Source organism: Diadema setosum, chromosome 1 (genome assembly GCF_964275005.1).
Source record: "Diadema setosum chromosome 1, eeDiaSeto1, whole genome shotgun sequence".
In the NCBI taxonomy this organism is placed as follows: Eukaryota; Metazoa; Echinodermata; class Echinoidea; order Diadematoida; family Diadematidae; genus Diadema; species Diadema setosum.
Window position 1 is genome coordinate 20,029,971 of NC_092685.1, and position 16,894 is coordinate 20,046,864.

Consider the following 16,894-nt stretch of genomic DNA (forward strand, 5'->3'; position numbering starts at 1 on the left):
TATCTCTCAAACAGTTGTTGCGTAATACCAGTCACATCACAGGAAGATGTCTATTGTCATTTTGGCCAAGCTGGCAGTGAGTTAATTTAGATGATAATTTTAGTTAAAAGTGCAAAGAATTTGAAGGTGACATTGTGCAACACGGCTGAAACAGGATGTAGTGCCTGCATCTGCTTCATAGTCCAAGTTTTTTTGTTGGTTCTCTTCATGTCCAAATAGCAGTATTGTTGCAATTGCATTAAATAATTGAGTTTAAGTTACAAGTATTATGGAGAGGTAAAGGCAGATGTTGGCCAGAAGAAATCGGTGAATGCAAGTTTGAAAAGGATTTGTTATGTATGGAAAATATTGTATACTCTGATACTGTAAATACAGAAATTTTTGCAGCAATTTGATTTTTGCATATTTCGTGCTACTTTTGGCTAGCGTAAATTCTACCACTCCTAAAGATATATTCACAATTGTCTCTGCACATTTTGAATTGGTTGACAATTGCACAGCGTGAAATCAAGAATCTGTGAATGTGTTTTCAATCCGCTCAGCGCACAAAGTTAATCAAATGAAAAATATTGATGTTTACAATTGCTAAATGATGTTTGAGAAGAGAATAATACATTGCCATTGAGTTTGCAAGGCGGTGAAAATGACATCAAAAACAATAATTATCATTGATAATTTGTGCTCTCATCCAAAGCTCCCTGAACCTCTTTGAACAAGAAAGCATCAACATCTATGCAGAAGGGGTCATGGAAGCTGATGCAGTTTTCCAGGCTGTGAAGGTGAGAAGTGCATGTGGAGCAGCTTCACTATAATACTGCCAAATAACACATATAATGGCGTAATATTCTTCCTCAGTCTTAACCCTAACTAGGCCGGGCTATTTAGGTAGATCATAGAGCCGGGGGGGGGGGGGCCTCCCAGGCCCCCCCTCCAGATCTCGGCCGTCGACCGCGCGATCACGACGAAAATTGGCACACACATTGCCTATGATGTAATCTACGGTACTACGAAGTTAAATTTAAAAAAATTATAATTTATGCTAATTTATGCATAATGATGCATGAAATCAGATAATTTGGTATAAATCACTAAATAAAGCTCAAAATGGGCACATTTTTTTGTGTAAATATTCTTTTTAGTGTCCTGAGCAAATATAAGAGAAAAAATTGCGGCATCAGAAAAAATTTCTTAAGTATTTTATTGTTTTTTGAATTTCTTATGTATTTCTTTGTTTTTTCGACTCTATGTTTTTCATTGTTTTTTCGATGAAACTTGTCCGCGACATTGTTCCGACCAAGAAAATATGCTATTAATTGATTTTAATCATTAAAACCCCCAAATAATCATGCTTTTGTGAAATTTGCCTGTAAGCACAGTTTGCATTGAAATTGTACACAAATTCACGTTTTTGAGCAATTTTTGGTCTGACATACACGTACATATTTATGCGCAACTTCGGAACTGCGCGCCCGGGCATCGCAAATTTGGTGTCAAAAGATGCGGGAGACTCAAAAGAAAAAAGTCATGAAACATCGTGGCAATAGCTTTTCGCGTTAGCGATACATCGCGCGGAACGTCAAGGGGGGGGCCTCGGAGGCCCCCCCCGGCCTAGTTAGGGTTAAAGTTGTTAACTGGGTGAAATAGCTTTCATTCAAAGTACAATAATATGACGCCACTGATGTCTTACATTCAAAACAAATGCAGCATTACGTAGGGAGAGTAATAGCCTCATGATGTAGATTGCAGTTTTGACATTTCTGTTGAGCACTGTGTTAAAGACACCCAGTCGCGAGGATACATGGACATATTTCAGCCGCGGGCGGCAGCACGTTAACTCGCTTCCGAAGTTGCTACGAAGCGAAATGTGTGTGTGCGCAAGACATCCCTAAAGCAATGTATCGCGCTATAGTATCTCGTTTGCTCGCTTGATTGATCTGAGCGCGGGGAGTACGTTTTGTGTAATGTGAATTGAATGTACTAGTATGGTATACTGTATGTACTGTGTGATGCAATGTTCGCATGAGCTATAGTAGCTAGCTGCCTAGCTACGACGTGTACGCCTTCTCTTCATCGCACCGTCGATCGTCGTCACTCGTTAACTACACTGTAATCGTCAGATCAGATTATACAAGGTACAGGTAGGGTGGCCATCATGGACGATGACACATCGTCATGGGTAGCGGATATTACCGCCGAGTTGTCCATTCTGAACGCGGACGATTGGGTCGGAGACCCTGTGTCTTGTGTAGCCCTACTACATATCGACCACCCTTATTGAAACCGACCGCGTATAATTCGCGCACTGAACACTTAGTACGCACTTCTCTGCGCGCAAAGCACATAAAAATGGATTGGCTTTGAATGTAGGTGAGGATGGTGTGGGAAAACGCGATAATTCATTGTTCATTAATGGTTTTAATCAAGGACAAAATTTCGAATGAATATTTTCACCGAATCGTAATGACAGCACAATGTAATGTCTATGGAAGTTTCTAAAAGGCTTCTAAAAAGCTTCGTACAACACGGTGTTCAATACAACTCGGTTTGCGTGCATTGTCAATGCAAAAACAGCGGTCGATCCTATTAACGCGATTTACCGCGGGGAGCTGAAGCGAGGCCACGCAAGTTCGTCGGCGATATTTTTGCACTGAAACTTCGAATCGAAAACGGAACAACGGCATTTGATAGAGCTGGATTTTCTCAATCACGTAGGTCAAGTTTTTTTACGTGAATTTCAGTGTTAAATATTCTTATCAAGCAGATAAACATTAGGCGGTCGATTAGTAGTAGGTCCAACCATACTTGCCCTGGCGTGTGTAAATTCAGGACGGGGAAGCGACTGTGCCCGTGCAGGGCCAACGGCCACAGTTGCACTGCACAGTGTAACTGTGGCCGTGATAGAAGGGGGCCGTGCACCATCCGACATACCTTCAAGTCGAAGTAGGGCCTAAACTAGAATCTATTATTGTTAGATCTATCATCTTTGAACCTTTAGTTCCCCTGTTTAAACGTTAGAGTTCTACCAGATCTTGGGTTAGACTACATGTATGATGGAGCTTGCGATAGATCTAACGTTATTCATTTTTTTAAAATTTATTTGCAAATCCTAAATCATATTCTTGGGGAATTTGCATAACATGACTGATATGAAAAACTTCTCATTTAATGGGACCAATGACATTAAACTGACCCAGCAAATGTCATTTCAATTACGGCATTATCATAATTTGACATAAACGAGAACGCGGAATTATACATAGAAAAATAGGCCTACTTGTCGATCAAACGCGAATGCCCTAAAGTTACTGATACTAGATTAGAAAAAGTCATTCCACTTCAATCACTGATTCATGTGTAGACTTCTACTTACACATTATCTGGATCTGGATTCCTTGAAGTTGTTGACTTGGCCAGCTGGGGTTGCTTGATTGGCGTAAGCCGTGGCAACACAATTCCACCGTGCATGTCGTAACACGAATTTGCACATTCTAAATAAAAATTCCTGCAAAACTGTTCATGCAACTCCAGCAAGTGGAAAGCAAAATTTTCATCGGCACGCTGACGCTGAAGCCTCCCCCTCTGGTCTCTTACTTGTCCTCCAGCTAAGAACACGTCTCTCTGCGTTCTCCACTCGTCGATAGCGTCAAACAAGTAGATACGTTGCCTCGAGTTGGACGGCTGTTTGATCTCCATTGTGAGGTTTCATTACTAAACCAAAGCCAAGGCTAAGCCGAAACAGTACAGCACTTTTTATTGCAAACAGTACTCGCATACCACACACAATATTGATACTGACATATCGGTACCGACGACTTTCTATCAACTTTGTTATGTTACGATCCGGCCCAACGTACTGTAAGCTGTACGTATAACACATGCAGCTGACGCAGCAGACAACATTGCACGATTCGCGATGAGATCATAACAACCTGCCATATGGCCATATGCATTGCAACTTGCTATACATGAAGCTTAGAGTTTTAATATTTCTTCATCAAAGCATATTTATAAATACCAAATATTAAACAACGTAATATATGAATAATTTATGATATTGTTATATAATATTTTCAGACATTTTTAAATATTATTGCCTAGATTGCTGAAATTGGCACCATAGTGCATATAAACAGAGACTGGAGCCAGATACGTACGTACGTACACCCGACAGCTCTCACTACTTGTTGTGTCGCGGACCGGGAGAGATTTTCATGCGCATGGCTGTTGTGCGGTTTTGTGCATGCACCCATTCGGCCCCATTCGGTAGGTATTCGGGCGTCCATGTTGAAATTACAGTGGACAGCTCGCCCGGCGCTCGTGCCCCATCAGGTTTTCGCTGGTGCGCTGCGTAGCGTCGTGTTCGGCATTCGGTACGTACGGGGATACAATAACGGGAGGAGCAGCTTGTCGTGCTTTTCTACTGAGCTGCGAATCGCCTGCGACGACCGGCTGCCTTTAAATGACTGTATGACAACATTTCAATTATCATAATTATCTCAATATGTTTCTTTTAATTGGCTTCCACTTCTCTGTTGCTTTTTTTTTTCACAGATTTCATGTGCATGAGACATACAAATGTTGCTCTTGAAATACAATATGTGTATGATTATGAGACATTGGTATGAATGGTTGATTGATGCACAGTCCAAAGCATGATAACATGATTTTATTTTCACATTTATCTCCTGTGGAAACAGCATGTTCTACCTGGTCTGGTTGAGAGAAAACGGGACATCTTTTGGAAGTGGAATGAAGAGAGATGGGTCTTTACACAGCAACAGCTGACCACCATTACAACCTTCTTGGAAACACATCCAGTAGCAGGTATGTATCTTGTGGGTGTGATGATCTAGTAAAGTGTAGTTTTGCTTTGTCTGATGATGTAATCCCATTTTAAGTAGGTTATTTCCGACCATTTTAGCCATTTCAGGTCAATTTGACCCCCAAGATCTCAGAAAACTTTTTGTCCAATTCGAGTGAAATTTTTCGTCCAATACGGGTAAAATTTTTCATTGAGGTACATGGAACTAGTAGCAACACATTTATATTTTCATTTGAACGATCAATTGTAAAATATGCAAATTATGCACGTATTAATTTCTTAAGTCTTGTAAAATCATGAAATACAACTTTACCTTTCAGAAGTATCTCTGCATCTTATTTTTCTTCAGCAGTAGAATTGAAATTTGCTTTTCATACCCAATGATCTTTCTACCGTTATCTACACAGCCAACAGTTTCTATGCAGGAACAGGTCACAGTAAACCCTACCAGGCTCTATACAGGCTCCTACTCTATGTATGCCTACTCCAGGAAGTGTCGGTCCTGACTAAGCCCACATCGGAGAGGGTTCAAAGAGCAAGTCAGAAGATCGCAGACCATCTGAAATCCCTACAGGAGGTAAGATTGTAGATATCCTAACCAAAACATGAAGGTTTTTCATTTTATGTTATGAAGGGTTCTACGACATTTGCTCCTGCGACTGTTGCTCCAGTCTTATTTTCTCCAATTACTTATGGTGAGGGTTAGGATTGTGATAGGGTGTTAGGTTTAGTTTGATGTGAGGATTAGGATTATGGCAGGGCCGGCGGAGCGTTTTCAAAAGTGGTGGGGGGGGGGCCACTTCTGGGTTTCATGAGCTTTCAGCTGACAAGCAAAAAAAAAAAACCAAAACAAAACAAGGTCTTCAGTTGAAAAACATAATCTTACCGCGTTCACACTCCTATTTAGTGCTACTTATGTAATTCCAGGTTAAAAAAAGTGTGGGGGCCGAAAGTGATGACACCTTATGTATTCCTTTGTATGGTGCACAAAAAGTGTGGGGCCCGAGCCCCCACGGCCCCCACGGTTCTGCCAGCCATGTATAGTTAAGGTTACGTTTGTGAATAGACTGTATGTTTGGCTTAGCGTGCAGATATTTCATGGGAGCAATTGTCTCAGGAGCAAATGCCATAGAACCATTATGTAGTTCTACATCCGACTTTTGTCCAATCCTGCTTCCAACCAACAATCATATTACCGAGGTAACTCTTACTAAGACTTCTATATTACCCTCTAACTATCACCTACCACTACCCGTTAACACTTTCTGCTGACACTTGCTTCTAATTTCACCAATGCCCATTTTGATCATGTGATAATGCCACCAATTGTGAGGTCATGTCGACTATTATTCTGGTTGTGATTAAGGCTCATATTGACTTTACCCAGAAAGTACTGATCATGAGCTCACTTCATGTATTCAGCAATTCACCACTTGAAAGATGGGAAAAGGCTTGTTACATAACCAAGCTACGTGACATGAGCATCATTTCATATGTCATCAGTTCAGTAAGATAAGGGTGTTGAGGTTCCCTTAACCTATGGCATTAGTCGCACCTTAATGCTCTTATCTTTCTCAACTAACATATTTGGTAAGGTCTCATGTGCAAGATTAGGATGGCTAGATTGTAAATTTATCCAGTTAAATAAACTCTGATTCCTGTTTAAAACACTGTTGCAATGTTTCAGCTGACCATCATCATCATGCACAAGTTCCATTACTTCGGAACTTACTGCAACTTGCAGATGTTTTAACTTAAATTTATTGTTGACTTCTTTACACAAGGAGTCAGTCATCTCTGGTATATTATTCAGTGGTTGATTATTTACTTTCTGAGTGGAGTGATTTTCACCTCATTATTTCTCTCTTTTCCCTTGGTTTGTTCCCAGATGTTCTACGTGTTTCCTCTTCTCAAGGCTGCTATCCCAACAGTCATCAAGGAGGATGTGGAGGAGAAACCCAGTGAGATGGATTGATGAGAGAGATGTTTATCTCCTTCCACCAAGAGACCAGTCACCTTGATGTGTGTAATACAGTGAAACCCTGTTATAACGAGGTCCGTGGGACCGGCGATATTACCTCGTTATAACCGGTACCTCGTTATAACCGTACGCATCAAAAACAAAGAAAAACATAAGCACGACATCGGAATATACCCATCAATGAAAGAAACTTAAGAACATCCTTTGCGTTGTTATTACACAATTATGGATCATTATTATTGAGATAATAAAGGGAAATTATTTGTGAATTAGACGAAAAAGTAGGGGTTGAAATGAGATAATTCTTTATTGTAATTGTTGTTTGTTAATTTTTCCTAACACCAGCGCAAATAGAGTAAAATACAGGCGTTGTTTATCATAACTTGCGGTGTATTTTTACGCTGTTGGTGCCCAGCGGGAATGCGATGATTTCATGAATCATTTCGGCTGTAATCTTATACAATATAATATCGTTGCGTTTGAAGGGATTAAAAATGCGTTCTTTATTTTCTTCCGAAAATCTCTTCGCGTTTTGTACCTGTACATCCGTTCTTGAAAAATATGCGACAGGATTGAATGTGGAAGGTTACGTTGTGATCCTTTTTACGCAAATCTGTACTTCATAGACCATTCTGAAAGAAAGAAATATCTTCATTGTGAAATGCAGTGTTAAAATTGTGATAATGAACAAACCCAGATCTATTCAAACTAATAAAAACGTCTGTTTCTTTTTCTGATTTAGGTTAACATGCGTTATTCAACTATTTTTTACGCTACTGTCACCTGGCGAGATCGCGATAATTTCAGAGTAACACACATGCGTTGTTTACCGTTAACTTGAGAGGTATTTTACGCTGTTGGAGCCCAGCGGGAATTCGATAATTTCATGAATCATTTTGGCTGTAATTTTATACAATGTATGATCGTTGCATCCGACGGGATTAAAAATGCATTCTTTATTTTCTTTCGAAAATCTCTTCGCGTTTTGTACATCCTTGAACTGTTAAATGCGTTCGTTTCTTTTTCTGAACACCGATTAAGGAGGTTAACATGCGTTATTCAACTATTTTTATGCTACAGTCACCCGACGGGATCGCGATGATTTCATTAATTATTTCGGCTTTAATCATCCACACTCATATTTGCTAAGCAGCAAAAGAACTGGAAGTCAGAACTAAAAATGGAAAGGATATAATAATGAGTTGCACACGCATTCCAATTGTCCATTTTTGGCCACAAGTGTCTCTACATGAAAAGTTTTTGAATGCGTTATCTTTTTTATTTCTCGTTGCGGTGTGGTCTGCCCTAATATCACGCACACGTATCTCGCGGAAAAGAAAATCGAATGATTATGTTTAATGATTTAGTAGGAACATCGGAAGGCATTCCTGTGTCTTATCGCGTGATTTAGAAGAAAACATGGAAGGAACAGTTCTCTGCAAAACGGAAAAAAGACGTGGATAGCGTGAATTTGGTTTTCAGGGTTTCGTTTGTCGCGTGTTTGAAAGCGGCAATTTAGTCAAGAAATGGAACCTCGTTATATCCGATCAAATTGCTTATGTTTTTCTTTATCATGATGCACCGAAATTGTCCTCGTTATAACCGGAATCTCGTTATAACCGAACTCGTTATAACCGATTCGTTCGGCCATAGGTTTACACGCAAAGGAAAACCGGACCGACGCGATCACCTCGTTATAAGCGGTTCCTCGTTATAACCGAACTCGTTATAACGGGGTTTCACTGTACAAATACATAGAATGCACACAAAGAGTGTGTGGAGATAACTCTGTATAAATCATCAAAGATCCCCTATATCCCCATCGCAAATTGATCAGAAAATATAAAGCATAGATGGAGAAAAAAAAAGGAGATTAAATTTTTGCCATATTTCTGATTTTATATTGCATCACAAGATCTATATGTATAGAAAGGTTTAATCTATAGCATGACACTTACAGCTCAGTACTGTTGGGTTCATAAATCCATCTTAGTATGCACCACATGTTCATTGGTTTGAACTAAACTGAATAGCGTCGACATGACATACCATTTTGTGAGTCAAACATGGGAGGATGACACCCCAAGAGTTAAATGAGTTCTGTGCTTTGGCGATGTGATGATGGTGTGCGATATTTCTTGCATTTGAACAAAGACATGTGTTGGTCAATCTGTTATATACTCTGAGGGCTTGAAAAGCCTTTTACCTCTTACAACAAACAAACATACTGTGAAGCATTATCCTGTAGGTCTTTTGGTGACATGTTTAGAGGATGACATTTCATTTTTAACCAAAGCTTTCTTTGTTCACACACAAAATGCTTTAAATTTACTGAGTGTAAGAGATACAATTTCCGTGTAAATGAGTTGTACTGTCTGCAGATGAAATTGTGCTTCTTTTTGCTATGACATGAAATGTTATTATTTATTAAGACACTCACTTAATGGAAGGATTTTATTTTTGTTGGAATGGCTGTCATACGAGATGAATACTGAGAAAATCTTTGTTGTGAGTGGAAGAGATTTGTGAATGTATCACTGATCAGTCGTTAGAGAAATTATCTATAGAAATGAGTGAGTCTAATTGAGCAAAAAAAAACCTAAATCGGCTGAAACTATGCACATTGTCATCAATTATGTGATGTTTTCAATGTTTCTTTAATCATTGATGTTATGTCCTGACGAAAATCAAAACATGACATCAAAATCCTCAGATTGTACTATAGTTTTGAGATTTGTTATTGCTGATTTACTCATAATGTTACTCATTTCTTGTTTGCTGTGGTTATGCTATGCAATATGAATGTTATGTTAATTGTTTTCACATTTCTAAATTCAGAGTACGACTGAATGTAATGTTAGTTCAAATCGATTCAAAGGGGAAGAAGAGATGATATATATCACTATCACCCATGAAGAGTTATCCATTACTGACACTTCACTTTTGTATGATTTAGTTATCTTATTCAATACACTGCTGTCGTGCCATAGTGTAGGGTTGATTTTTATTTTTTTTTTAGGTCATGCAGAGTTTTTATTGACTACTGTTCCATCCACCGACACTTTCTCAACTTGCTTTAATTCATTTTCTTTCCTTTTTTTTTATTGGAAATAACTGTCAAGGGAAAGAGAGACTATAGGTTTTCTCTTTTTTCCCCCTGGAAACATGCATGTCTTGTCATTTGGTAGAAGTTCAGAAATAACAATTATTCATCAATGTCCTTTGGCTGGCTAAAATGGAAAAAAAAAAGCACCAGAGTAAGAAAGTTTATAAGTCCATGTATATAGGAGCTTAAGTGACATAGAAGCATATAGTGGGATGAGCTAAAAGCTGCAACCATCTTGAGCGTTCCATTGTAAATCGGTTTTGTCTCTTGACTTGAATGTAATTAAGAGTATTGGCCAAATACTTCCGGTTTTCCTTACATGCATCTGAGTTATATTTTTTTCTTTGTAGAATTTAAAATGCTGTTAAATGACATCTTATGAGAGAAGAGTGCATTATCCCACACCTAGCTTGGTACAGGGCCTAAGTTGTTGGAAGTCTATCAATGTGAGAGAGTATATTTTCTTCCTTAGTAATGACATTTAAAGTTGAAGAAACAGCCACTGAATCAAGAGCTTGCATTGCAAATTAGACATGAAAGTTTGTTATGGTTTCTTTGATGGATGCGGTTAGAGCATTATTGTTCAAGATGTACGGGTTTGAAGTTGCAAAAGCTGTCATACAATATATACCATGAATATTTAAATCAAAAGGTATATCTCAGGATTTTTAATATTTGATATGAAGTTTTGTGTGAGGAAAACAGAATGATGATTAGGTATGATGAGGCAGGAACTGTTATACTCTTCCCATGCAGTGACAGTCAGAAGAGAAAGAGGAGAAATGCATTCACACTGGTGGTTTGAATTGATTCAAACATTATTATGGATTACCATACAGATCTTGACAAATGAACTCAGCTTCAATAGTACAATAAGAGAAAAGAAAATGGTTTAGAATTGATATGTTCATCTGGATGAATGAAATGTTTGTAATAAACCCTTTATAGTGTTCTATAGTTTCGTGAGCATGTAAGCAATGTACATGTAATTATGAAGAATAGTTATCGTGGGCCTGCAACATGTGCTCATTTTACAGAAATGTCTATTAGTGTTTGTTTAAAGATTTATATTGTGTCATGTACATCACTCATACTCACCTGTTAACAAACAATGCCATCGTAGAGGGGGAAATCCAGTGGAAAAAAAAGACACCTTAATTACTCTTCTAACATGTTATTGGAATTAGATTCTGAGTCTTTGTAGTGGTCATAAACAGCAGTACATAACTGTATGTCATTTCTTTGGGTAGGATATTAGTGTGTGAAACCATGGGTTACAATCGGGTATCATTACTGCACATTCATTGTCAAACATAGATATGAACTTGCATGTAGTGACTTCTGGTATTTTTCCTTCAAACGTCGTTGCTTTTATATTTCTCTAGAGGTTTATCGTGCCTTGTGACAAAAAAGAAAGAAAGAAAGAAAAAGAATTGCTCAGCAGAATACATTATTTGTTGAGTAGTAGTATAGTAATATGGCTTTGCTTCGCGAACGAAGATTGAAGGAGCATGAAGTCCATGTCTGCTGCAGGCTCGTAGATGACCGACAAGATACGAGTGAGAAACTTCGAGCAATTTCATTTGAGGTCCTAGATAGTTGAGGTATTCTAGATTTGTTTGAGACTGTGTTGAGATAATGATTTGTATATGTACACATGAGTGCTTCTGCCATATTAAAGGACAAGTTCACCTTCATTAACATAAGGATTGAGAGAATGCAGCAATATTAGTAGAACACATCAGTGAAGTTTGAGGAAAATTGGACAATCGATGCAAAAGTTATGAATTTTTAAAATTTTTGTGTTGGAACCGCTAGATGAGGAGACTACTAAGGCTCGTGATGTCATATGAGTACAACAGTATAAAGAAAATGTAAAGAAAATTCAACATATTGTCACTTTTTTCGCATAATAAAAGAGCACTTGACTTGCCTCTTTCTAAAGGCAATGGGAATAATATTACCCATAACATATGTCAGTAACGAGTCAAGGGAATGTGTACTTTTTCAAAAGATGACATTTTTTGAAATTCTCTTTATATTTTCCTTATATTGTTGTATGCATGTGACTCATACACTGCAGTAGTCTTCTCATCCAGCAATGACTGCACAAAAACTTCAAAAATTAATAACTTTTGAACGGATTGTCTGATTTTCCTCAAACTTTCAATGATGTGTTCTATTAATATTGCTACATTCTCTCAATCCTTACTTTAATGAAGGTGAACTTGTCCTTAAAGAGATGTCAGAAGGAAAATTGATGTGGATTTCAGCTCGACATTGTCATGACTTTGTATGTATGTGTGTGTATATATGTGGCAGAAAGGTGGTTATTCATTTTAATTTCAACAAAAGCCTTACCTCACTCTTTTTTTGAAATATTGATGTATGGATGATAGTGATAATGAGTGTAATGTTTTCAGCTGCTTTTGACAGAAAAGCATTTCAGGGAAGCTAGGTATGCTCACATTTATTTATTTATTGGTTCTCTCCAAGGGGTAGGGTGGGATTCTACTTATTCACCTCTCAATTTTGTGATCTAGCCCAAGTCTGTAAGATATGTACCTTGGATGGTACATTTGGCTCGTCATTGGCATGTAACATATTTTATCACATTCTGTGTGATGGAAAATATACTTTAAAAGTAACATTACACAGATTTTGCCATGACACTTAATGTTAACATGTACTTTGAGAGAAAAAAAAAATCATATGTGAGTTTAAACTGATTGATTTTAGTGGAGCTGAAAATTTTTTATAGATAACACCTAGATATGCAATAAGAAAAATCTATGTGTGGTGGCCACTTTTATGATCTCTTATCAGAAGTCAGTGTGTTAATATTTGTAGATATGTTTACAAGTGTAGGCTTGAATAGATAGTTTTTGAGCTTCACAATATTTCTTACCTTTCAACACATTTTTTGTTGTTCGTTGATGCAAGGTGCTAAATCTTCACTTTCTGCTTGAAATTATCATCATATGCATCTGTTCATGAAGTGATGAAATAAACTGGTCGGTTACCTCTAGAGAGTAACTGACACCATTTACAATCAGTTTGACTTTGTCTTGTAGCTTAGTGTAACTTTGTGGTTTGTCATCCCTGTTGGTGATTTGGCACCTCTGTACATGTTGCTGGTACCAACTGTGGTATCATAAATGGTCTTTTTGTGGGGTCAATTGCCATTAAAGGGACAAAAGCATAGCCTTAGAAAGACATATACTTTACTGATATGTTACATGATATACTAGGTCTAGTGAACACTCTCCTTCCATTTTAGTTCTTTTTTTTTTGTCTTCAAATTATGCTCTTTTTCTTTTATCCATTTCTTTAGTGTTTCACATAACTGCATTTCATTTTTTTCTTTTTATTTCTTTTGTTTTTAATGAAAAATAAAGGGGGGCATGCGCTGGTTGTGCCCCCCCCCCCCCCCCCCCCCGATCCGCCACTGCAAATCAGGTGTAGTTTTGAAGAGTCTGCACTAACCAGAGAGAATAGTTGTAGGCATTACTACCCGTGTAGTACACCCTTGCTCCGTCTGCCGTTGGCTGATACACCCTATTAGGGACCGGATGGGGGGGGGGGGGGGGTGGGGGGCTGGGAGCAGTTCCATTTTTGTTTTTGTGAATGAATGTACATTAACTTATCAAATTTGTACAAATAAGTACAAGGTCAGTACATGATGTAAGCACTCTTGAGCCTTCGTGGAAGAGCATGTTAAATTATTATTTTTTTAATAAGATTGCAAGCATGCTGAGTATGTATGAAAGTATTACTAGTGTCAATGCTGTACAAATAAGCAAGGTGAGGTCAGTATATATCATGTATTTTTTCTTTTTTTTTTTAGTCATCATTTGTGTAATCAACTCCTGTGTAAGTGTTTGTGTCGAGTTATTTATTCTTATATTCTGTTCTGCCATTCAAAAAAAAAACAAACAAACAAACATATACACACACATTTTGATCCTTAAGACTTAGCAATTATGTCAATTTTGGTATATTTTTCAAGTGACAAAAGTAAAGTGATGCTGATGAAAGTTTCTCAACCAGTTTGATAAAAAAAAAAAACATTTAAATTAGTTAACAAGCAATCATAATTGAGTGATCCTACCTTACTTTTCCCATGGTTCAAAATTTAAAATCAAGAACTTTACATTGTTATGGAAAGATCATCGATTTCAAAGTTGTGTCATTCGAATTGGTGACATTTTCATTCTACTTTGCGGTACGATATCTCCATTCAGTTTCCAACCAGTTGAAAGTAGGGCACTATTACGTCATAAAAGGCAAGCTTCATTTCACTTTCGGGGATACAAATTTTCATTTCCAGCTATCAAAACATTTCCAAAATCCAACCATATTATTGCATAACTTAATCATCAATGATCATCACATCAACACTATATTATTGTTAAACCATTAACATATTCTTAATAGATGTATTTTCAATCATCTTTCTCTCTTCTTTTCATCAGACTCTCTTTATTCATCAATTATTTATTCATATATATATATATATATATATATATATATATATATATATACATATATATATATATATATATACTTGCTTACTTACATCCATTCATTTTTATCGATATATTTTTTATTATTATTTGCTTGTTTGTTTTTGTGTGTTTGTGCAATGTGTGGTGTGTGTGTGTGTGTGTGCTACATGCACCTGGGGAGATGTGTCACCTGTAAACAAATACCTGAATACACCAAACATGTTCACCTTGAACGCTTGCAACCCAGAAGCCATGGTTAATTTGCATGACGTTTGCATGCGTATCTGAATTGAATCCTCCTCTTTACACTTTTGATCGACAAAATCATGAAATTGCATGACCATAACTTTTAAACGACCATAATTTTAAATTGAATGCCTTTTTTAACTCTTTTATGTCTGTTGTTATTAGAATTTCAACAAAAGTGAATGTAAGGTCAGTAATTTGGTTGAACATGGGCAGGAAAATCTAAAGATAACTGCACGCAGTGGCAGAGCTGCAATAACAAAGAGGAACACCAAAATATATGGCAGCGGTGGGATTCGAACCCACGCCATCGAAATGACTGGTGCCTAAAACCAGCGCCTTAGACCGCTCGGCCACGCTACCTTGATGGTCTGTGAAGAAGCCGGCGGCGACCCAATCTTCAGGACGGAGTGAGACGAGTCGGTAGCGGCTGCTAGAAACACAACAATATGTCTTGAAATTTGTTCATCATATTTGCCTAGTGGCCAATAAGTCATTACTTTGTTAGTAAGACAGATTACACTGTTTTGTGTTTTTGACTGGAAATAGTTTTATTGCTCAAAAACTACGCCGCCACCTGTCGCTTATAAACGTTCGCGCGAGCTTCAAAAGAGCTTGAGTGGCAAGACTCGATCGTCGAATTCACTTGAGTGCACCGACCGCATGAGTCACTCTTCCGCAGCGCTGTCCCGTGGTCTGTGGCCGGCTCTTCGGTGCGAAACGAAATGTACGGCACGGGCTCTGTTTACTCAGCGTGTCGCGGAGACTCAGCTTCGGCATATTCATATCCGCTAGGAGCTGGGTTTTCCACAGTACTGTCAAGCAAATCACGTTTGTTTCTGTCAATGATGTTGCTATTTTGTTTTCTCTTGTACACAGCACTCTCTTCACGTCACTAATCCAGGAGACAAGTGGTTTCGATCTCCAGTCCGTGGTGTAAAAAGTGTAATTTTTGACCTTGACAACCAATGACAACGTACACAACGACACAGTGAAAGCATCTTTACAGTTTATACGGCTTCTATGCTCCTTTAGTTTCGTATAGCTTTTTTGTCTTCTTCTTCTTCTTTTAATGCAGCTGTTTGGCCACAGTTTCCATAAGAACTAATGTCATTTCATTGAACAACAAGGGGGGGGGGGGGGAATAACAGCTCTACACTAGTAGACCTGTCAGTATGCGGGCAGTCACCCGGTAATCACCCAAGTACTAGCATTACATATAATATTGTGGGTTTTGTTTTTTTTTTCCCCCAGGTGCCCCTCCTTTTAGCTAAACCAATGATCAGTATTCAGACGCCCCCCCCCCCCATTTATTATCATTTTTTTTTGAAAATAAATAAGAGCGGAAACGGTTTTTGCTTTTTGTTTTTTTGTTTTTTCTTCTTTTTTTCTTTTTTTTTTTTTCCTTGCTTGCCGAAGAAACCCGGAAGTGGGAAGAGTTGCACTGTATGGGAGCCTTTATTTTTTCTTTCTCTTTTGCTTGTCAGCTTATTAAACCCGGAAGAGGCACCAGAAATATTTGTTTTCACATATAGATTATAGGCCCGCTGTCATGGTTGATGATAATTGTCAAGGTCATTTAAATGTTTTATGTATAGATGATGTCATTTCATTATTTTTTTTTCTTAAAATTAGTCACAGCATTGCGAGTTATTAGACGCATATTGTCATAACTGCAAATATTTAATAATGTCATAAATTTTGTTTCATTGTTTAGTTAAATTATGCCATCGTTATGTTTTTCTTAATTTTTTTTTTTTTTTTTTTTTTGGCTACCAAAATATGCAACTATACAAGAAAAGAGTTAGTATCGAGCCTTGTATTTTATTTTATTCATACCCTAGCTTGGACATCATGTGTTTTTTTTTTCTTTCTTTTTTTTTCGATGAGTGAATTATGAAATAATAATACTTCATTGTGGCTTTTATGATCGTAGGGTTAGTTTGTCATCTTCCAATTAAAGTGATAAACATTGACATTTTCTTCTTTTTGGTTGTCCTTAATTATTTGATTATTTTCTAGGAATGTGCAAATTGTCACTGGGAACATGATAAAATCTAATGTATTGTATGCAGTTATTACAAGCAAATGGCAATAGTTATCAATACTTGGGATAAAGTCTGGATAGCCTTGGAAATAAATCTCCTTATACATTTCTTTTGTCATGCAAATAAATTAGATTGGAAATGTATATAATGACTTTAAGCAGGGCTCGACACTAACGGTGGCCC

At 37.6% G+C, this 16,894-nt stretch overlaps 1 protein-coding gene and 1 non-coding gene across 2 annotated transcripts in view; one reads left to right on the forward strand and one right to left on the reverse strand.

Annotated features, from left to right (window-relative positions):
- Positions 1-6,835, forward strand: part of LOC140230285 (tRNA (32-2'-O)-methyltransferase regulator THADA-like) — a 34,369-nt gene extending 27,534 nt beyond the window's left edge. Inside the window, exons 27-30 of the mRNA XM_072310778.1 lie at positions 695-779; positions 4,698-4,824; positions 5,230-5,399; positions 6,711-6,835. Of these exons, the coding sequence (XP_072166879.1) occupies positions 695-779; positions 4,698-4,824; positions 5,230-5,399; positions 6,711-6,797 (469 nt within the window). The 3' untranslated portion in view covers positions 6,798-6,835. The remainder of the gene's footprint in view (positions 1-694; positions 780-4,697; positions 4,825-5,229; positions 5,400-6,710) is intronic.
- Positions 6,836-14,944: 8,109 nt separating this feature from the next.
- Trnal-uag (transfer RNA leucine (anticodon UAG)) lies at positions 14,945-15,026 on the reverse strand. The gene has a single exon. It is a non-coding gene; the product is annotated as a tRNA-Leu (tRNA).
- Positions 15,027-16,894: the final 1,868 nt, after the last annotated feature.